Source organism: Sitophilus oryzae, unplaced genomic scaffold, assembly GCF_002938485.1.
Source record: "Sitophilus oryzae breed Bouriz unplaced genomic scaffold, Soryzae_2.0 scaffold_1801_pilon_pilon, whole genome shotgun sequence".
In the NCBI taxonomy this organism is placed as follows: Eukaryota; Metazoa; Arthropoda; class Insecta; order Coleoptera; family Curculionidae; genus Sitophilus; species Sitophilus oryzae.
Genome location: NW_022146504.1, coordinates 3074785 through 3099787, shown reverse-complemented (window position 1 = coordinate 3099787; position 25003 = coordinate 3074785). Strand labels below are relative to the sequence as shown.

General features: G+C 30.5%; 1 protein-coding gene across 1 annotated transcript in view; it reads left to right on the top strand.

Annotated features, from left to right (window-relative positions):
- Window positions 1-22943, top strand: part of LOC115882945 (retinoblastoma-like protein 1) — a 45891-nt gene extending 22948 nt beyond the window's left edge. The window contains exons 12-16 of the mRNA XM_030901213.1: window positions 18434-18588; window positions 19171-19465; window positions 19528-19634; window positions 22430-22585; window positions 22686-22943. Of these exons, the coding sequence (XP_030757073.1) occupies window positions 18434-18588; window positions 19171-19465; window positions 19528-19634; window positions 22430-22585; window positions 22686-22844 (872 nt within the window). The 3' untranslated portion in view covers window positions 22845-22943. The remainder of the gene's footprint in view (window positions 1-18433; window positions 18589-19170; window positions 19466-19527; window positions 19635-22429; window positions 22586-22685) is intronic.
- The last annotated feature ends 2060 nt before the right edge of the window (window positions 22944-25003 follow it).

Genomic DNA, 25003 nt, shown 5'->3' with positions numbered 1-25003 from the left:
TCTTTAGCACGATAGTTTTGGGAGAATTTGGATTTCTTCTATAGATGTTTTTGGGTACTCTATTTGAAATTGGGATTTGCGAATTCTTAAACAAAATGAAATAAAAAATATAAATCAAAATTATTTGTTCGTGGTATTTTACTTATAACTTAAAAGCTATTAACTTTTTGTAAATAACCCCTCTTTCTACAATTCTAGTTGGTATAAATTTTTTCTAAATAAATTGGTTTGGGTCAAGAGCCAGCAAAATTGACAATTTTAGACTGACTGCTCAAAATCGCACTTTTTCTACTACCCACGCCCTTTATTTGTTATTAATGACTGATATGCCATAAAATTATATGAGGCAAAAATTCATTTGCAAGAAGCTGAAGAGGATCCTGATATCCTTATTATAAAAAAAGCTTATATAAGTTTGCCTCATTAATTAAATTAATTTATTAACAGTGGTGGGAAAAGATATCAATCTTTTGATGGTTTTGATTGTTCCGCATTGAATATGTAGTAATACACGAAAAATGGTAGTAGAATCGTAGAATTTTCTCATTTGAGCAAGATTAAGGAATGCATTTCAAACACTGGCTGAACCTCATTTTGAAGCCGACAAATCTGTATCCGATCATATACCTACTGATTCTGCACGAAATAAGTGATTGTGAAAAAAAAAAGAACAGTTTCTTGAATTCTTATAGAAAAATAACGCAACTGCTTGCAACTAAATACTAATGTTTTCACAGATCACTTATACCAGAACGAGACTGCCGAAGTTGGAATTCTATTTCTTATAACTCGATATACCGGGTGCTTCTCAAAAGTTTGTCACCCCTATAACTTGTTTCACATAGACTTAAAATAAAATATAGACTGAGCATCTCATTCATAAATAGCTGGAACATGCGGTCAGACACTGTCTTGTTATTGTTGTGTTATTGTTTTAGGTTATAACGAGTGCGACACGAGCGATAGATAGGTTGTCTCTGTCGTAACGGTCGTTCCCTGACGACTCTGCCGAGAAACACAACACTGTCTTTCGTTTCTCAAGTACACCTGAACTCTCCGTATCATAGCCGGGTAATTTTTTATTTTATGAAGCTATAATTAAATTAAAAATATATCGTATTAAGTAACTTTTTATATTTTATTAAGATTTAGGACAGGTTTTTAAATAAAAGTTTAGAAAAAACAATTTAGAGTCCAAAAAGGATAAAAATAATAAAATACACGTTATAGAAGAAATTTTATAATCGAAATTAGGTAATTTTTGAAATAAATAATAAATTATTAATTTTAGTCAAACATTTACAACCCCTAATATTAATCAAAACAGGATCTATTCCACAGATATAATAGAATCGGCGACAGGGAGAGGAAAGAAATATGATTGTTGTAATTTTTTTTCTGGTTAAGTGATGTCTTATTATGTAAATTAGAGGAAACATAAATCTGTTCCATTAAAGCAAGGAAGGTGATAGGAAGCGGATAAAATAAAAACTACATTTATTTAACTCGGTACTGTCTTTATTATACCGGGTGCGTCTCAAAAGTGGCTCATCTCCATATTTTTTTATATTTTCAAATAAAAAAACAAGATTTAGTATGTTAGTATATGAAATAAATTAGGATCGATTGACGCATTCAATTGTTTTTGGTCACTTCCTGTTTCACCGGAAATGACTATAACTTTTAATTTTTAAACGGCACCCTCGGTATATTTCTACTTTATTCGATAGAAAATGACACTCTGAATAGAATGACATATCATATGTCAACTTTTGACATTTTCGCATATGGTTTAATTGTAATTGTAACACGCGGTTCATAACGACAATTTGACTCGAAATACCAAGTCTGTGGTATCAATATATTCATAAAAAAATGCTTTTTCCAAATATGCTAATGAGTCACCCTTGTTCCATTTGAAAAAATTGACATATGTATGATTAAAAATACGATTTGTACATTTTTTAACCGGCCTAGACAAAACACGAAACCTATTAGACGATCAAAACTATTTTTCCAAGGCTCCTTGATTAAAACTTAGTGGATTGAAAAAAACTGGATTGAAATTTAAAATAGGATATGTTTTTAAGCGACAATGTCAAAAGTTGACATATGATATGTCATTCTATTCAGAGTGTCATTTTTATCGAATAAAGTAGCAATATACCGAGGGTGCCTTTAAAAATCAAAAGATGTAATCATTTCGGTGAAACAGGAAGAGACCAAAAACAATTGAATACGTCAATAAATCCTAATTTATGTCATATACCTACTAACATACAAATCTGTTTTATCTGAAAAAAAATAAAAAGTTATAGGGTTGAGCCACTTTTGAGACGACCCGGTATATTAAAAAATATTGTTTCATAATGTAATATCATTTTAAAATTCTTGTATGTTATTTTAGATTCTGAAGATAATTTTAGAATAAACCGGAATATATTTTTAATAAAAACATTATTAATTATTAACAGGGTTATAATTATGATTTTGTTACAATGTAAGTAAGTAAATAATGTAATGTAAGAGAAAAAATTCAGATTTTACATTTTACTAAAATATTATCTAAATAAGCGCCTTTCTACAACAACGCCACTGACTCCCAATGGGTAAATTGAGAGTTGCCTACCGGTCAAAAGTCGTTTCAAGACTTAAATGGATTATTTAAGTCAAATTTCTTGCAAATTTGGCACTGGCGAACCATATTTTATAGTTCTTGAACAGAAAAAGTCAATAAAATAAACACTTAAGCACTACAAGCTAAGAAAATGCGTTAATACAGCCGGGGAGATAGCGGCAACAAAGCTTTACCGCACACGTGCGACACGTACTACAAGGTAATAAATGAATGAATAGGCTCCCTCGCCTCTAATCGGTGTTGTCATATTGTAAAGAACTTATCCTTTTTAAACAGTATCCGACTTATAATTTAGTAGTATAAGGACTATTTAATACATCTCTGGAATATTAAAACCTACTTTATTAAACTGTAGTATTAATATCTCAATATATGTGTATAACAAGAAAAAAAATATTGATAATATTAAAGACGTGACAACATAGGCTGGATGAGGAAGGCTCGGTCGACTGTACCCAGAAGTAAACATGTGTACAAAAAAGGTTGTTTGTCCGCGTTGAGATGTAAATAGTGTAGTCTATATTTTATTTTAAGTCTATGTTGTTTCAGATGAAAAAACGAAATTTGGTATGTTATTCTATTGTTTTTGGTCACACTGTTTCACCGGAAATTACTACAACTTTTGATTTTTAAATGGCACGCTCGATATATTTCTACTTTATGACATATGTCAATTTTTTACATTTTTGCATATGGTTAATTTGAAATTGTAACATGCGGTTCATAAAGACAATTTGACTGGAAATATCAAGTGTATGATACCAAATTATTCTTAAAATGGTGGTATATTCTTTTTCCAAATATGCTAATGAGCCGCCACCCTTGTTCCATTTGAAAAAATTGAGATATGATTAAAAATACGATTAGGACATCTTTTAACCGGTCAGGACAAAACACGAAAAACATTAGACGATCAAATCTATTTATATTATTAAAAATGTCAAAAGTTGACATATGATATGTTATTCTACTCTGAGTGTCATTTTCTATCGAATAAAGTAGAAATATACTGAGGTGTCATTTAAAATTCAAAACTACCTATTAATCATTTCCGGTGAAACAAGAAGTGACCAAAAACATTTGAATACGTCAATCAATCCTAATTTATGTCGTATACTAACATACTAAATCTCGGATTTTTTATCTAAAAAAAATAAAAAAAAGTAATAGCGGTCAAAATAATAAGTCACTTTCGAGACGCTCTCGGTCTCGGTATAGAAAAAACGACAACCGCAGACTAAAATTGGACGAAGAGAAGAATTTTGAAGTATCTTTAAGTGAAAATTTATTGTTAAAGTATTAAAGTAGCATAAACATGCTTAGTTGTTGTTATATTATAGAAAGAAAGAGAGAGTTATAATAACTATGGGGGGGGGGCGCCAGATAGGATACTCGCCCGGTCTCAACATTTTTCTTTCCGCCGGCCCTGTCTTTGAAACAACCTAAAATATTTTTTTAGGCCCACTAGAAACTATTATTTTAGACCACACTACTATTATTTTAGACCCCCAAAGAAATTAATATTTAAACATCAGTAAATATCATAATATACATTAAGTGAAAATAAAAACGAAAATAATGGAAGAAATAAGTCGACGCATATATTTTCTTAACAAAAATTGGGTACCCGCCGGAGCTTTTATTTTTCCCCATATTAATTCCTCATAAATATTCTAATAGGCTGCGATTTTCCAGACCGCCGTTCATTTTTACCCCGGACTCGTTTGACATTCAAGCTCATTGAAATTAGACGGTTTATACAAAAACGATTACCATACAGGGGGAAATAAAATATTAGGTGATGTTTTTCTTATAATACGTACATCTGATACTTTAATAATCAGCAAATGGTCAATAAGTAAGTCTTTTTAATATAATATGTCTTAAGTCTGAGACCGAGGTATTCCTATCCATATCCTATAGTCTAAGGGTGACCAACTCTTCTGTATATAAGATCGACTTTTACCTTAAATGTGTGTCACGATCGATGTGTCCTAGGCTAAGGGTGAAAAAGAGATGTAAAACGGCATACTATGTTTATACATTGTGTTTCAGTATAAGGTGCATTCCAGCGAGGTATGGGTAGATCAGTAAAATATACGTTTAAAACTATTTTCTACTTTTTAAATCACTTATTAAGTTTTCGAGATATACAGGATGGTCCGAAATGCAATCGAGAAATTTTGGCAACATATTCTGTAGATAAAAATAAGTTAAAAAGTTCGTATAAAATCATGTTCTAAAATGATGAATGTTGATTTTCGAGATACAGGTTGTAGAAATTTCATTTTAATTTCGATTTTTCCAAATAATTTCTGAACTAATGTCGACATTTGGATGTAAATTGGTGTTTGATTTTTTTGACGTGAGAAATTACTACTAAATTACTTGTAGGGGGCGCCACCTACATACGTTTTAACAGTTTTGAAGCGTAATAACTTTCCGACCGTAATTATTGTATTAACTACTGAGAAAAACATACATGTCCGCCATTTTTTACGTAAAAAACGTCTCTTGGTAAAAAATCTCTACGAGTATCCTCAAGATATTTGGATTCATAAATCATTGACAAAAATATTAAACATGTTGACTGGATAGGTATTACAATGAAATAATACCTTTGAAAACGTTTTTGTGTCAATGGTTCAACAAAAACTGTTTTATCATAATTTATTCTAGAAAAAATCTTCTAGAAAAATTATGATTAGGTAGTTTAAAAATATAAAAAGTTCCAAATTTGTCATTTCAGTCAAATAACTTTGTATAGTCAACATATATATTTTTTTGTCAATAATAATGACATGCATTGATTATTACCATTCTAAATATCTTCAGAAAAGTTGCTGATAGCAATTTTTACCAAGAGACCTTTTTTTACGTAAAAAATTACGAAAATATATATTTTTTCACTTAGTAGTTTTATACCGGTACGGACAAAAAGTTTTTACTCTTCAAAACAGTTTAAACACCGGTGGCATAGTCACATTAACATATAAATCAAATTTCTCATGTCAAAAACACCCATACACAGATTTTCATCCAAATATCGATTATACTATAGTTCAGAAATTATTAGCAAAATTAAAGCATTTTAGGACATGAATTTATACGAACATTTTACTTATTTTTATCTGCAGATTTTTACCTGCTGGAGTTTCCCGAATACAATTCTAACCATCATTGTCGACTCATGAAGAAAATAAAGTTACAGCTCCAACTTTTGATAGCAGCATTCCGTATATGCGGTAAATAAAAAATTCAATAGGAATTCTTCTTCATCTGGGACGATCGACCAAAATTGGCCTCGCGATCGACCGGTGATCGACCACCTCTGCTCTATAGTCCTTAAGAAATGAAATTATCTTCGCCAATGCATCTTGTTAATTTTAACCACTTTTAAAGTCCTGACAAAACCTTGGTAATGTTTTAATTACCGTATTAGTTAAGGAGCTAATGTTTTTGAACCATTCATATAAATAAATATGATATAAAAAGTTACTTATCGGTTTAAAATGATTGTTTTTATTTATTGTAAATAGTGTTTCTGCATGACTTTTGTATTTTTTGTTTAAAAAAGCTATGCTGATTTAATATAAAAATATTGAAGAATAAAAATGTTCTTCGGACAAATATTGTTTTTGGAATGGCATGGTTTGTGGAAACGTCGACCAAGCACTAATTTAAAAAAAATGAATTTTTATTTTGACCCACGTCCAAACAAAAAATCTTTAATTATTTTAGAGCTACCACCTGAATCCCCAGCCCTAAATTGTAATTCTAGTTAGTCAGCCCGGCGCGGAATATCTCCATGGTTGGCAACAATGAATTTAAAAATCGCGCCCTCGATTACGTAATTAAAAGTTTAATTGACATCAAATATATATCCTTTTTTGCTGACTTTGCGTGTGATTATTATTAAGACATGTAGTTCACATTAAATCTTATAATGGCAATAGATTATACTAGTACATATATTCTCAAGTTTTTATAAGTATTCCCAATTCCCAGAGCAAGTCGGATCTAAACTCTGCCTGAACAGGGGTCCTGTGGAAAGGTTTATGTGATATTTCGCCAGGATATATTTTCATTGTTACCCCTGTATATTAAGGAAAAAAAGGCGAAAAATAATAATAACCAGCAGCGAAAAGCCTACATGCATTTATTAGTCCGAAACCGTGACTGCTGGCCAGCGACCGTCATGGCGGCCACGTGACTGACACGCATGAAAAATTTAAATATCGATCATGTTCAACGCTGAAAAATACGAAATTAATGTTATAACTGAAGAGACCGCGCCTTAGAGAAATGAAGCTTAAAATTTTTTTACTGCAATTTCACAAAATTGAAAATATTTCAAAACAGTAAGGTTTAAGTACCTAATAAGCCTTAATCAAATTTACCTTTAATCGTAGAAACTAAAAATGTAATAGTATACAGGGTGTTCCATTTAAAGTACAACTTTGATATTTTTATTTATTTAGTTTTTTTTTTTTTTTTTTTTTTTTAAATTGTAGCTCTAATGGTCCTTCAACGAACCCCAAACTTACAATTTGTAAAAAATATCATCGTTTAGCCACAATACTCCGTGTCGTATGTGGTGAACAACCCTGTATACTAACAAACCAAATCTCCTTTATTTATCTCAAAAAATAAAAAAATTGTAGGGGTGAGCCACTTTTGAGACGCACCCGGTATATTTTAAAAAATGCTGAAAATGCTAATTACCTACATATGCTCCTAAAATTTCTTAGAGCTTACGTATGAGAGCCTGGACCTGGACAATAATGATCACAGCAGAACGTTGACGTTTATTATTATTATTAAGTAATAATTAAAAAAAAATCACTTATTGGACAATATACAGGGTGTTTCAAAACAAATGCGAAAAACTTCAGGGGGTGATTCCTTGTTCAAAATAAAATGTTGTTTGCTTCATTGCTTGCAAAAAAATTAATTTGGATAGTTTAGTTTATTTAGAAACTTTTTTATCTCTTGTGTTTTTTTTTTTTTTTTTTTTTAAAACAAGAAAAATAAATGTAAGCATTACATGGCAGGACTAAAAATATTTTTAGATTAAGAATCTAGTGATAATAATGATAATAATAATAATCTAGATAATAACGTATTGCAGTAGGGTAATGGTCAAATAAAAACAATATTAGAAACATCCTAAAAAAAGAGTGACAGCGGCCAGAGCTAGATTTTCTAAAAATTACAGCTACCCACTAGATTCTTTATCTAAAAATGTTTTTGTCTGACATGCTGTGACCCCAATACATTCAAATCGATCAAAAAACACAAGAAGATAGTTCAATAAATATCAAACCACTGCATGTGTTTGATAAGATTTTCTTTAAATTTCATTAACAAGAATGATAGAGGTAGTTTATATCAAAATAAAAAAAAAAAAGTGAAAAATTACCAGAAAGTGTCTTTTCATAACAGTAATGCTTCATAAAATTTCATTAGTCTATCTCTTTTCGTTTTCAGATAAAAAATAAAACGAAAAAAAATATTTTTCCGCCATCTTTGTACCGCGATATCTCCCTAATGGTTGACTGTTGACCCAACGTTTATAAAGCAAACTACCCTTTATTTTGAACAAGGAATCACCCCATGAAGTTTTTCGCATTTGTTTTGAAACACCCTGTAGAAAACAAAATTTGCATCATATATAATTAATGTGTGATAGAAATGAATTATATTTTATATTTTAGATGGTTATTGAAAAAGATATATTTTATGAATGCACATTGGCCGGTTGCCTAGAAATGGTTTTGTACTGTCACAATTTCGCCAAACCCTTTCCATGGATATTAAAAGTGTTGAAAATTGAAGCAACATTATTATTGTAAAAAAGTTCATAAACTACTTAAAATTGTAGGGTGGAAGCACTTTTATTTATTAGCGAGACCTAGATCTAAGCCCGAGGAACAGGGTAATCGCCTAATTGGGTACTTTGGGAAAAAATGTGATATTTTTTAATATTGATGTATAATATCACGATAGAGGAAACTGTAATTGAGTCTCTGGCTTGGGCATCTGACAGTCCTATTTGGCAAGCGATTGAAAAATCTGGCCAGCCGATACCAAAATTTGAAGATATAGCATTACCGGGACAACTTCTTTATAATGATATATCTAATGACCAAGGTAAGTACCATAGACTTAAAATGGAAATATGACTACACTATTACATTCAACGCGCGTCAACAATCTTTTTGTACACATGTTTTCTTCTGGGTACAGTCGACCGACCCTTCCTCATCCAGCCTATGTTTTACGTCTTTAATATTAATCAATATTTTATTTTTCAGTTTATACGTTATACACATATATTGAAATATTAAAAAAAAAAAAAAAAAAAAAAGTTTTAATATTCCATAGATGTATTAAATAGTCCTTAAGCTACTAAATTATAAGTCGATACTGTTCAATAAGGATAAGTTCTTTAAATCATGACAACACCGATCGAGGCGAGGGAGCCAAAGGTAATCATTTTTTACCTTGTAGTACGTGTCGGACATGTGCGGTAAAGCTTTGTTGCCGTTATGTCCCCGGCTGTATTTTCTTAGCTTGTAGCCCTTAAGTGTTTTCTATTGAACTTTTTCTGTTCAAAACTATAAAATATGGTTCGCAAGTGCCAAATGGCAGAAAGTTGAACTTAAATAATCCATTTAGTCTTGAAACGACTTTCGGCCGTAGGCAACTCACAATTTACCCATTAGGAGTCAGTAGCGTTGTTGTAGAAAGGCGCTTAGTTAGATAATATTTAGTAAAGTAAAATGTGAATTTTTTCTTTTAATTACATTATACTTCTTACATTGTAACAAATCATAATTATAACCTGTTAATTAATATAATGTTTTTTATTACCCATATTTTATTAAAAATTTAAAAAAAATTATCTTCAAAATCTTAAATAATAACATGATTTTAAAAATGATATTACATATGAAACAATATTTAATAACCGGTCGTCTCAAAAGTGCTCACCCCTAATAACTTTTTTTATTTTTTCAGATAAAAAAAGATTTTTTTTTTTTTTTAGTTTTTCAGATAAATAGGATTTATTGACGTATCAATTGTTTTTGGTCTCTTCCTTTTCACCGAAATGATACATCTTTGATTTTTAAAAGGCACCCTCGGTTTTTTTTTTTTTTTTTTTACACGTTTTTTTTTTGACACTCTGAATAGAAGACAATCATAAGTCAACTTTTGACATGTCTTTAAAAACAAATCGTATTTTAATTTCAATCCAGGGTGCCATGGTGTTGTTAAAACACAAGTTTTAATCAAGGAGTCTTGGAAACATCAGTTTTGATCGTCTAATTAGTTTCGTGTCTTGTCTAGCCAAGTTAAAAAGTTACAAACGTATTTTAATCATAGCATATGTCAATTTTTTCAATGAAACAAGGGTGACTCATTGCATAATTGGAAAAAAGCATATTTTTTATGAATAGTATTGATACCCACACTTGTATTTCGACAAATTGTTCGTTATGAACCGCGTGTTACAGTTACAGATTAAAAATATGCGAATGTCAAAAGTTGCATATGATATGTCATTCTATTCAGAATGTTTTTTTTTTTTTATTTTTTGAATAAAGTAGAATATACCGAGGGGGTGCCGTTTAAAAATTAAAAGTTAAGTCATTTCCGGTGAAACAGGAAGTAACAAAAACAATTGAATGCGTCAATCAATCCTAATTTATGTCATATACTAACATACTAAATCTTGTATTTTAAATTTGAAAATAATAAAAAATTAATTTTGTTTTTTGACCAACTTTTTTGGCGCACCCGGTATAATAAAGACATTACCGAGTTAAATAAATGTAGTTTTCATTTTCTCCACTTCCTATCACCTTCCTTGCTTAATGGAACAGATTTATGTTTTCTCTAATTTACATAAAAGACATCACTTAACCAAAAAAAAATGTACAACAATAATATTTTTTCTCCCCTGTCGCCGATTCTATAATATCTGTGGAATAGATCCTGTTTGATTAATATTAGGGTGCAAATTTTTGAACTAAATTAATAATTTATATTAATTTCAAAAATTACGTAATTTCGATTTAAATTAATAAATAAAAAAAAAAAGTAATTTTATTTATTTTTATCTTTTTGGACTCTAAGACGTTTTTTTTTTAACACACACAAAAAACCTGTGCTAAATCTTAATAAAATATAAAAAATTTAAATAACGTATATTTTTAATTTAATTATAGCTTCATTAAAAAAAAAAAAATTACCGCGGCTATGATACGGAGAGTTCAGATGTACTTGAGAAACGAAAGACAGTGTTGTGGTGTTTCTCGGCAGAGTCGTCAGGGAACGACCGTTACGACAGAGAAAATCTATCTATCGCTCGTGTCAATAACAAGACATTGTCTGACCGCATGTTCCAGCTATTTATGGAAAATGAGATGTTCAGTCTATATTTTATTAAGTCCAGGTAAGTCCATATTGATCGATATATCTCAAAATTAAATTGTTCAAATGTCATACAATATTGGGCTACAACTTTTGATTAGTAGCTGTCATGGAATTGAGCGATTAAAAGATTATTGTAAATATTTTTTTTTAAATGGAAACTAATTTTTATATTTCACTACTGAAAAGGATTTTCAGTATGTTACTTTTTAGATATACATATTCCTATACCTAAAATAAATCGTTTTTAAGTTATTTAAGGTTTTGTTTTAAAGCGTATATTTTGATAATTTTAAGCCTATAACTTTAATCGCCCAATTCCATGACAGCTACAGCGAATGTTAAATGATATTCGAACAATTTAATATTTGAAATATTCCACATGTTTCTCTTTTTATGGGCACAGGGCTGTGATAATCACTAAATTTGACGTTTAGGCTATACAAAAATAGTTTGACAGGCAGTTTTTTTCCTCCTAATATTTTAATTTTTTTTTTCAAAAATGGTTAATCTGGTTTGGTTTAGAGAGTTTGATATCAAAATTTGATGAATTTTGAAAATGACCGGGTAATTTTTTTATTTTAATGAAGCTATAATTAAATTAAAAATATATCGTATTTAAACTTTTTTATATTTTATTAAGATTTAGCACAGGTTTTTTAAATAAAAGTTTTAGAAAAAAAAAAAAAAAAAAAACAAAAAGATAAAAATAATAAAATACACGTTATAGAAGAAATTTTATAATCGAAATTACGTAATTTTTGAAAATTTAACTAATAAATTATTAATTTTAGTCAAACATTTGCAACCCCTAATATTAATCAAAACAGGATCTATTCCACAGATATATAGAATCGGCGACAGGGGAGAAAAAAAATATATTGTTGTAAAAATTTTTTTGGTTAAGTGAGTCTTATTATGTAAATTAGGAGAAAACATAAATCTGTTCCAATAAAGCAAGGAAGGTGATAGGAAGTGGATAAAATGAAAAACTACATTTATTTTTTTTTGATATTATTTATTACACTAGCCGGCAATGAGTTTTATCCATCACCATAATTTTTTTATAATTTTCAAATAAATACAAGATTTAGTATGTTAGTATATGAATAAATTATATTGATGACGCATTCAATTGTTTTGGTCTCTTCCTTTTTCACCGGAATTGACTATAACTTTAATTTTTAAACGGCACCTCGGTATATTTCTACTTATTCGATAGAAAAATGACACTCTGAATAGAATGACATATCATATGTCAAACTTTGACCATTTTCGCATATGGTTGAATTGAAATTGGTAACATGCCGGTTCATAACGACAATTTGACTTCGAAATACCAAGTGTGTGGTATCAATATATTCATAAAAAAATGCTTTTTCCAAATATGCTAATGAGTCACCCTTGTTTCATTTGAAAAAATTGACATATGTATGATTAAAAATATCCACATGTTTTCTCTTTATGGCGCAGTGGCTGTGGTAATCACTAAATTTGACGTTTAGGCTATACAAAAATAGTTTGACAGGCAGTTTTTTTTTTTTTATTTATTTTCTTTTTTCATCCAAAAATTTTTTTTTTTTTTTTTTTTTTTTTTTTTTTTTTTTTTTTTTTTAATTTTGATATCAAACTCTAAACCCAACCTAACCAAACATCATTTTTGTTTTTTTAGAGCTCTTTCCCCTGGTGTAGTATCAGCAACTGACTGTTTCCAATCACCAATGAACCAGAAAGAAGATCTTTTCCATTATGTGACATGAGTTGCAAAAGCCTACCATTTTTGTAAGTATTCATTAACTAGTAGTGGGAACTATCGGATGAATACTATCAAAACATTCGATAGTTGCAATTCATTCAAAATTTGATAGCTAGTGAAACAATCCGTGAACTATTCAAAATTATCGAATAGACGCTTCATCTGCCTTGAAATATATATTCTAGTAATTCGGCAGCAAAAACCATTCATTTAAAAAATTCATTCATTTATGAAATTCATTTATTCGTCTGGATCGATTATAATAAAAATATTAACTGGATTTTAGTTGTCGCGCGGCGACGTAGGTTTTGTATTTCCAAGAACCCCGACAGCGGTCGGTGGCAATGCTATGGAAGAAGCCGGCATCTTTTGATTTTTTGCGGAAGTAAGATAAAATAAGGAACATTATTTTTTTTTTATTGAGGTGCTAGTTTTTTACAACAAAAACACATTATGAAAGGCGCTGTTACTATATATGCTATTAGTTTGATATTAGCCAAAGAATATTATTGTCTGGGTTTAGTTAGTTTAGGGATAGTATCGTCTAATATTTTGCATTTTTATTATTTTTTTTTTTTTTTTTTTTTTTTTTTTTTTTTTTTTTTTTATTTTTTTTATAGGTTTTAATGCTTTTAAAGCAAAGACTGGTTTTAATAAATAATAATAACGTAATAATTCTTATACCTATTAACGACAAAAATTTAAATCATTTAATATGAACATTTTTTTAAGTAGTCGCAAAATATAAACAACAAATTAAATGCAAAATTATTTATAATTAGATCCTATTTAAAAATATATAGACTCTAAATTTTTTGGCAACGGTTGTTTTTTTAATAGTAAATTACAGAACTAATTTGTATATTACAACAATTTTAAAATCATGAAATATCAAACATTATTAATTTTCTAAGCATGCAGTATAATGGAAGAAAAATATAAATAAAAAATTAGAATCAAAAATTATTTACATATATTAGGTGCTTTATATAGTCTGTCCAACAGAAGATCCTTTGACAGTGATAGATGTGGTCTGTCATTGAAAATTTAAAGTAAGTTTATTTTTTATAAAAAAAAAAAAAAAAAAAGTTGGTACAACTGGAAACCATAGCAGGAAATTAATAAAAATTCAAAAAAAAAAAAAAAAAAAACTTCAAAATATTGTGAAAAAAAGTGTATAAACTGCAAAAATGTAATCGAGTTATTTTATTATATAAAAACGGTATGTTGTTAATACAAAACAAAAAGAACAAGACACTACATACCAAAAAATATAATATATATATAACTATTATTTATTCAAGCTTTATGAAACTACCCGCATTTATTTTATATTTATCAATATAAACTTATGTACAAATACAAATTTGTAAATTCGCACATGGAATAAATAAAACAACATAGGTAATAAAACAACTATTTTATTAATAATAAACACCTACCAAATTTTATACCTTAAAGGTTGATAATTAAACTTTAATCTTAATTTTTTTAAACCAGTTACCAATTTGACAGTTAATTTTTCTGCAGTACTAAAATTCATTTATTTTACGCTATCGGTTTTGATGTGATATTTTACAGCTGCTCCAGTTTTTAGTATGTGTGTAGTTTGATCCTTCTACCATATACGAGATGGCACTTATCTACGACGAAATGGTATACAAACTTTATAGATGGCAATTTCATTGGTGTATAAGACTTTCCGCCTGGGCAGCGAAATATTAACAATAAACTGTGCTCTGGGTCTACAGTTTATTTTCCACTCGATTTTTCCTCCACTTGACTTCAAAAGACCTAAAACACACGTAATAATACGAATCAAAATGCATCATTTTACAAAACGCAGGGTATTTAACAAATTGACACAAATTATAACCCAAAGAATATTTATAACCTATAATTTGACAAGCGTCAAAAATGCCAAAAATCTAAAGGCGAGTCATACGCATCGGCGTTCGGTTTGTCGTTCATCGTTCCGTCAAACCAATAAAATTGAAATATGCTCTGTCCATTTTTTAAATAACCAATAAAACTGGTTAAAAAACAAGACACGACGTATGACCGGATTTATATTTAAACCCATCCATATATATATATAAACTCCACATAAAGATAAACTTAAAAATTATTAAAACTTTTTTTAAGTAAAAATAAATAGATGTGTATGGGACGTCATCTGCTTTTCTTCTGTCATCGTCTGTCGAAATCTTTACCTGAGAAAAAAAACAGAGTAATTACTATTTAAAATAAAATTATTGATATTTTGACTTTTTTTTACTGGCATTTACTTTAAAAAAATAATGAAATATTTTTCGCAAAAAAAACTAGCATGTAAGAGAATTAGCATACACAAAATACAAACATCGTTAACCTTTTTTTTAAAATTGGCACGTGTAAACTTTAATCAATCAATTTAATTTTCTCACCCCATAACTTGAGTTCGATAACCCATTTACTTAAACCACCACAATTACTTAAATATGATTATTAAGTTCAACTATTCATATTATTAAACATCTAAATACAAATATCTATTATTTTTAAAATTAATTGTAAGTTTCATCTCATCTCTCTTAAAAATTGTTTTTTTTTTTTTTTTTTTTTTATTTAAAATACATATACCATATATAACATATTAGAATAATGGAGAGGAAATCCGGGCTACGGAAAAAGATCACAAAATTTCGGAAAAAATTAAAAACTCAAAAAAAAAAAAAAAAAAAACAAATTAAAAAAAGAAAAAAACTTTTTTTTTTTAATATTAGTATTTTAAAATATTTTATAAAACGCAAAAATAGCACAGTGATTTATACGGCGAGTTATATGAATTTGGAGAGAACTGAGAGAGAGCGGTGAGCGCGCAGTCAAAGATGAAACGATACTAAATGTTCCATTATTATAGCCGTGGATAGGGGTGCTCAACGATAACCATGATCAGTGTACGGGGAGGTTGTCACGTATGCTCTAGTATACAAATGAATGAATGATTTTATTGGAATAAAACCATTCGATAGTTGAAATCATTCATTCAGTAACCATTCGATAGTCTAATTCATTCGATAGTTCCCATCGCTATTATTCACTTTAAATTATGCACATACAGTCGGATTTTGGTATGTGAGCTTGAAAATGCTTATGAAAATTCTGAAATAAGGAGTAAAAATTGCATTTTTTTCCTATATATACCGTCCTGGCAACGCTTACTTTTGGGTCGGTATTTACATGTGTGGAAATAAATCGCATAGGGATCTTATTAAGTCGGAGTGAGAGAAATGCGACGGTGTGCTGTTGCGGCGTTGCCACATTTCTCCGGTACGCATTTCCCTATCAAGTAAAGTAAAATCACAATCGCAAACGGCTTATTTTTAAAAGACTTTTTCTTCGAAATGATAACTAGATAAAATTATTAGATATGTTTCTAAGCATCAGAAATGGGATTATAAAGATATCATTAAAGTGTCCATGTTTATTATAACGAGAAAACGTCAGTAATCACGATAAGTTAAAAACTCAACTTTTTAACACATAACGCGCGATAACTCAAGAACTACTTTAGATATTAAAACTTTTATTTTGAGGTACGTATCTTTTACAAGATGTTTAAATAAGAAAAATTCAATAGGCTTGTTTTTTTCCATTCAAAAATTTAATAAAAACCGTCCATTTTGCATTGTAATTTTCAGCAATCGTGTAACTTTTTTATTTATAAAGATTTTCACATACTGTCTGTGAAGAAAATACAGCAGAAATATTAAGAAAGTTTTTAAAAAAAAAACTACAATCAATTACTCCAAAAAAGTCCTATGGTCATTTTAAGAAAATCTACAAAATAAAGTAGTTATTTTTGTAAACACATTAATTTACAATCAGTTATTTCTAATGGATTTCGAGATATCGATTTTTGAATTCTAATAGTTCTAATAGCGCGACCACTGTCGAACACCAACTCAATTCCACTTATTTTTACCAAAAGTGCAAGTGTTTCTAGCTTGCACTTAAAAATTTACAAGCTATAGGGAGAATTACAACGACTCGTTAATAGATAAACAAAGTATCACGAGACGTAATTAAATCGTGAAGCTGAACGTATGATGTACATTCTTTCCTAGAATTTTAAGTACTGATTGGGTCGACCGCGACAAATCTGCTATATTCTTTTCCACGTCTCTTAACAATGTGCACAGTTTCTCGGTTTATTTCATACGTTTGGCAACGTTTTTACTGTTCTGTCTTTGTTCAGTTCATTAACCAGCCCTTTTTTTTAGAATTTAGAATGAGTGGGAGGGGGGTTAATCACTTCGACCTTACAGATCCATTGTGTCTCCCTTTCTTGAATCATAACTCATCATACAGTCCCAGGGCTTTGACAAAAGCCAGTATCTGGGACGGTTTTATAGAGGGTAGTTCTCCATCTCCAATATCAGTCGTACCAAAATTCCTGGCACGAATGGTTGTCGTCTCGGCGCACTCAGTAATGAGGTGTACTGGTGTTTCCCCATCTTCCCCACAGAATCTGCATTCGCCGTTTCTTCTTAGTTTCAATCTACTGAGGTGTTCATTGAGGAGACAGTGTCCTGTTAAAACCCCGTGACAATCCGAAGATTGTTCTTACTCAGACCCAGGAAGATCTGTGATTTTTCTTGATCATAAGCCCTCAGAAACTTCTTCGAGTGTCTTAGACCATTGCGAGATTTCCATTCCAGGTTGCGGATGGAATCTTCCAAGTTCTTGAGTTCCGCCTTGAGTTGGTTACCACTTGGAAAGCAGAACGGTTCTGGTCCAGTTAGTGGAGTGTTCGCTCCTTTCCTAGTAGATTATTTGCTTTTTCATTGCCTTCTATCCCTTGGTGAGCAGGCACCCAGTGTAGGAGGACTTTGTTTTCTTTGCCTAATTTATTCAGCTTCTCTATGCATTCTTTGACCAATTTCAAATCGATTGATACTGAGTTGATCGCCTTTAACGCTGCTTGACTATCAGATAAGATGGCTATTTCTTGTTTCCGATAGTTCCTATCTAAGATAAGTTGTACGCATCTCTCGATAGCGTAGATTTCTGCCTGTAGGATACTAGGGTAAGTGCCCATTGGTTCGGAGTAATTAGCTCTCGGCGCAAACACTCCGATCCCTGTTCCCGTATTGGTTTTGGAAGCATCAGTATACCAAGTTATGGTATGGTCTTTTAACTGCTGGGCAAGCGTTTCGCTCTTCCAATCCTTCTTATTGCTCAATACTACATTGACATGTTTGTCAAAGTTGTACGTTCTTGGCATATCGTCCACTGGGAGTTGCAGGAGTGGTATTTCCTTTTTGAGGGTGTTCCAAGCCCCTGATCTGACAATTCTCCCAGTACTAATTCCGTTAGTGACCATTCTAATCATTGTCGCATTGGCATATCTACCAATGACAATGTGCAGTGGTGTTAGATCTAGAATGACCTCCATTGCTGCTGTTGGACAGGTTCTCATGGCTCCTTAACCAGCCCTTAGTATAGATATAGTTTCTTCTCAATTCAATAAAGAATAAATAAGTCGTCGATATTTTAAAATCTGGATTTTCAGAAATTTATTATTAAGATGACTTTTTACTGAATTTTTTGTATAGTTCTTCCAGGAAGAGATGGAAACGTCAAGGTAATTCAACTGGTAGACACTGAGAAAAAGCCTATCGATCAGAATAGCAGTCCAGAAGCAAGACCAGATCCCCAAGCTGCTTCGTTGCCACGTAGAACGGGCAGTATAGCAATTATATTTAGAAAGGTAAGTAATGCTCCTTTTAGTTTATTTTTTATTTTTCATTTGGTTTTTACCATGATTTACCAATAATTCATAGTACATGTCCCTTCAGCTTTTGAATATCATATATCTACACTATGTAGTTTTAAAGCGAGTTTAAAGCAAGTGTTTAAAACTTGTTTAATAATAATAATAATCCCGACTTTGGAGTTAAATTCATGTATAAAACAATATAAACTGTTATAGGCTTTGTGCATTTCAGTTGATTTCAAAAAAACTTCATTGAAAAATTTCATTGCCAATATGTATCATACTGCAACAAAACCCGCCTTATCCGAATTATTTTTGTGTTTTTTCTGTTTAAAAATTAAATATTAATTTTCATTTCTAATAAAACGAAATACAAAACAATGATTCCGCTCAATGGACACGTTTTTTTGTAAACTAACGCTTCAAACATTTGCTAAAACAGTTTTTGCCTATTATCTCGAAACAACCTTTGTGAGATAAGACGGATTTTGCAACTTGACGCGTCAAACCTGCTCAAACCATAAAAAATACATGTTTTCTTCAACCCTGATACAAACTGATGATTTTTTTTTGTAGTTTTATAACCTTGCAAGTATGCGAATGGAACTTTTATACTCCAAATTACGTTTCACTGATTTCGATTTGAAGAGAAAGATGTGGACGATTTTCGAAGATTCCATCCGACACACGGATCTAATCAAGGACCGACACTTGGACCAGTTGCTCATGTGTGCCATCTACGTCATCTCTAAAGCGTGCAACGTGAACAGAATTCCAAACTTGTTCTCTCTCATCATGAAGCACTATAGAGATCAACCTCAAGCCTCCAGTGCCGTGTATAGGGACGTTTTAATTGAAAAAGAAACCAACAGTAAGAGAATTTTATTTAAATTATTTGAAATTTTTGTATAACGTCTTTGTATATTTTTGCAGATGATCCACACATTGAAAAAAGAGGAGATTTGATAAACTTTTATAATACGGTTTATGTGAATGTGATGCAGGAGTACGCCATTCGATTTCAGCCTAATAATGCAAATGTAAGAATATATTTTTATACATGATGTTCTATATTAATGTACTCTATAGATATTCGGTAAACTCATTGAATAAAAAGACTATAAAGTGGAATTTTCATGCATCCGTCATCCAACTTTCTGATTGGTCATAATGTTTCTGGCTTATACAATTGAAAAGCATGGCAGGAAATTTATATATTTAATAATATTTGAGTGACAAGTGATTACTTCAAATTATTGTAAAAAAAACTGTATAAAACTGAAAAAATCTAATCCAGTTATTTTATTTCAAAAAAAATTATGGTACGTGTTAATACAAAACAAACAAGGGCGTATGGTAAACAAAACACCACATACCAAAAAAAATATATAAAAAAGAACTTTTTTCTTACTTTCAAACTTTAAGAAACTTCCTGCATATTATTATATTTATCAATTTTAACTTATGTATAAATAAAAAAAAATATTGCACAGGAATAAATAAAACAAAATATTTTATTAATAATAACACTTACTGAATTTTATTTCTTAAAAATTGATTAAATAATCTTAATCTTATTTTTTTTTAAACTAGCCCCACCTTTTGGACATTACCTTTCTGCAGCACTAAAATCTATTATTTACCTGTCGTGTGATGTCGTTATTTTACAGCTACTCCAGTTTTTAGTACCATATACTAAATGGTATACAAACTTTATTGGTGGCTAATAAAACTCTCTGTCTGGGCACTGATATTAATTATAAACTGTGCTCTGGGCCAAACCAAACCAAAATACAAAATCAATACGCAAATATTTATCATCTACCAAAACGCAGGTTATTTGACATAATTTCACACAAATTATAACCTATTATTTGGCAAGAGTTTGACAAGCTTCAAAAATCTTAAGTCGATTTCATAAGTATCTGCGTCCGTGCGTCGTTCATCGTTCCGTCGGTCCAATAATATTGAAATATAATCTGTCATTTTTGAAATAAACCAATTAAACTGGTTAACAAGAGTGTTATAATCCTATCCATAGTTAACTTAAAAATATTAAAAACTTTTTTTTACTGAAATAATTAGATTGGTATAGACGTGATCTGCCTTTTGAAAAATAAGGTCAGATATATAAGAATAAAAAATAAAATATACATGTTATAAATCTTTGAAGCGTTGTTATCAGTATACAGACCGGGCCACGGTAGTAGTAACATAGGCAGAACCGGACGAATTAACCTATACCCGTCCGCCGGATAAAAAGCAGGCGAAAAAATGCAATAAAATAAAAATAGGTAGATATGTGATAAGAATGTTTCAGAACTTGTATTTATTCGTGTTTTAATATCCCAAACGAATACATAGATTCTCGGGATAGTTCTCGTGTTAAATTTATTTTTTAAGTAAAAGAATGGATGTTTACGAAGTTCGTGAGAAAATTTAAATTGTAAAAGGGTATTTACAAAATAGGTCTTATCGGGATATACAAACAATTTTTCCACAAATTTTTGTAAACAGGCCAATTCCATCTTTACCTACTATATCAAGAGTTATTAATAATTTTGAAACACATGGGGCGTGTCCCCACAAAAACACAAAAAGCCTGACATGTTGATTAATGAAGAACAGGATTTAAAGCAAGTGTTCATTTGTGCTACCCCGGATCAAAATCCCACGTTTTCAAGTAATCAAATTGCTGGGGTGGTTGCCCTGCCAACAATGCCCGTATTGTTCAAGAATATTTGAACAATTTTTTCCCAACCGTTTAATTTAGTGGAAATGGAACTATTTTGTGGCCCGCTAGAACACCAGATCTTTCTCCCAATGATTTCTTTTTGTGGGGTTATGTAAATTCCAAAGTGTATGGTCATAATAGGGCTAATAATCTGGATGAGCTTCAAGTAAAAATACGAGAGGCTTTCCAAACTATTAGCTCTAATATGTTAGCCAATGTCAGACGGGGATTTTACGACCGCCTAGTCTAGCACAAGAAGATGGCCTTTATAAACACTTGTTATAACTTTTTTTTTATTTAGAGTAATATTTTAGTTTTTTTTGGGTTTAGAGAATTTATTTATTTTTAGTTTTGGCTTGTAAACACACTCAAATAATAAATAGTTATGTATTTTTATTCTAAATATTATCTTAAGTGAAGGTAAACACTTAAAATGAAAATAATAAATACTCGGCACTCCTCGCGTCGTATTCCTTGTCTGTCACGACCGACGCTTCCAAGCACAACTGCAACTGCGTACTGCCTGACCAGCCGACTAGCCGACAGTGAATCTCGAGTACGAACGCAAATCGGGTAAACGTAAATTCGTCCGGCAACTTGCTATGTTACTAGTAGCCTGGTCTTCTCTGTATAACACTATATTGTATGGAAGCGACACCTTTTAGAACTAATATTGGAAAGAGTTTTAATTTTCATAATTGTGAAGAACAATGAGAAGAATTATTCTTCTCATTGGTCTTCACGATGTCCCTAAAATATATGGAAATTAAAATATAAATACCAAATTTTTGAAAAAGTTGAATGAGAATTATAAGCAATTAACATTACAAATGGATGTCTTCAAATTAAAAAGGCATAATCGTGATGTTTCGTAACTATTAATATTTTCTGAAGTCTTCAAGATTTTATACATACAACTATTTTCATTTTATCAGTTGTGACCATCGATAAAAAAACGTCATAGCCTTTGAATAAGAATCGACGAAAATTTCTGTAAATATTGACATAAAAAACTGTCAAAACCTGATTGCGTTTTGAATGAGAACATCCATTATACATTAATTTTGTAATTATAATTGTTATTGATCTCTATAATTCTAGAATAACATCATATTGAGTCCGCTTCCCGCCAGTAGAAAACACTTAAACTCTCCAAATATGCAAGTTTTGGGAAACGTTTTTGTAAGACCTTTGGATATAGTAACACCACCGGCAAGTACCAGCTTTAGTTACAACTTCAGTCGCAGTCCATCCAAAGTAAGTACCATCTATCCTATGTTCCTATGATCTAAATTTGAGGTTTATAAGATCATATCTATTGATTTCATCATTTTATAACTCATTCTTTTCATTCCAGGACCTGCAAATTATCAATAGAGCTATCAACAACAATGGAGTACAAGGCAAAAGATTGCTGACTGACGATGATAACGAAACGACGCCTTCAAATAAAAGAATATCAAACAGAAAAATTCAGTCTTTGGTAGAAGATAGGCTTAGGCAAAATACTGAATAAAATCTAGTGCTTTTAAAGGTATTTGGTATCCTAATTTACCTAATTTAAAGTTTTTTTTTATATTTTAACATGTAATTTTTCCATAAAATTATTTTATCATAAAATTATCGTATTTTTTTTAACTATGTTTGATGTTAGTTTGAGTTTCTATTTGCAATATCTTATATCTACAGGGTGTTCCTTAATGATATGTTAATATTTAGGGGGGTGATTTTTGGACCTAATCTAAAAAAAAACTTTCATGTGAATGTGTATGTGTCCTCTACATCTTAACTTTTGTTATACAGGGCGGTAAAATTTTCTAAAACAAAACTTTGTACAAAGCAAAACTTGATACACCTATTCTATCCATCAAAACGCCATGAGTGGTGTACAATTTTGTTTATTTCAACCAGTGTCGTCTATATACGGGTTTTATATTGAATATTTTTGGAGAAAAAATAGTATGCCTCTGACTTGTCTTAAAATAAACATTATTTTAAGAATTTTCATTCATTTCTATATAATTTTTATCTTTTGATTTTTTATTCGTCCCACACATGGATTTTGCTTAAATTAAAAATAAACCAAAAAAACCAACCTAACCTAATAAAAAAAACATTTTGATTTTATGCATAGATGACGTGTATCAAATTTTATATAAAGATATCTACTGAACGATCGAAAAAAACGGCGTCCAGTTTGCTTGGAAATGACCATTAATGACATTCTCCATATAAATTTACATCTAAAATGACAGCGATCTTCATTTCGTAGTCATCGCTGACGCCGTTTTTTTTTCGATCATGTTGTATAATTTCATTATAGTTATTATGAAAAAATCTTCATTTTTTACAAAATTTTACCACCCTGTATCTCAAAATTTAAGATTTTTAGGATATGAAGTTTTTTCTTAGAATAGGTCCAATCGCCCTCTTAAATATTAGCACGTCATCAAGGAACACCCTGTATTTTAAATCCGATTCATAGAGATGTGCGTATTTTTCTATTAAATCTACATTTTAAAGTGTGGAAATACATTTTTAATTTTAGTGAATGATAAATGTGGACTTTCTTTTATCAATAGTGAGATTAGAAAACTTTATTTTTTTTAACTGTATTCGAGTTTATTTTCCGTAGTTTCTTTATTTAGTAGTGTAGACTACACGCAATTCTGTTTTTAGCCAATAATACTTGTATATAGTCAAATCCTAAGAATGGCAGATTTTAAATTAAGATTAGTTTTAAGTAATTTATTTATAGTTTGTTTTAAAGCAGTAAAATGATATTATGGAATACCAACAAGGGGATTAAAATTGTATTTACTTGTTTGGTTTTATCATGAGTATTCCTTGTGGCAAATAAGTTTTACTGTATTTTAATGATTAAAAATTTTAGTTTGTAATATATACATTAAACATGTTACTTGTTTTGGATGTAAAACATTTCATCTGCATTTTTTATTTCCTATGTATCAGATATCCTTTTCCTACAGTAAGAGAAATAACCACTTTTTCCTAGAGTTGCAAGCACTATTCAAGAATAACTATTTTTATGTACAACCACAAAAGTAATGCTATTATTGCTTACTTTAAAATGTTCAGTTTATTATCTGTCTAGGTCATCTAAACTACAAACCAGCTAAGAAAAGGCCATGAGTGCCATAGATACTACGATCGCTTTCTCCCTTGAGTCAGTCATGGACACGCCCGAGCAAAAGACAGACAGTGACGTTCGTGGCCTTGTACAGCTGGTTTTAAAAATGTCAAATATGTCAGCCACTGTTAGAACGCACCAATGCAGGCATTCTAAGTGGACCACCTCACGGTTGACTGCAACATGACTGCACCCAACTTCTTCACAGGTGGATGCCTGGCTGCAGTGTAAATGCTCAGTAGTTTTAGGAATTAGATTAGTTTATAATTTATAACGGTCGGTGATTCTTTTGACCGAAACGTTGTGTTAATCAAAAATAAGTTTCAATTTGATTCTCATATTGGCACTAGCTTTCTGGATTGGTACTAGCTGCCACTGAATATTGTTTTAAATACTGCTAGTTGCAGCATCTAATACTATGTTGGATACTATAGAATGAATATTGCAGAATGTGGAGGGCGTGATACAGTTACAGTACACCTAGTTGCAAACAAAATTGCATGTCATGTTGTTTACAGCACTTC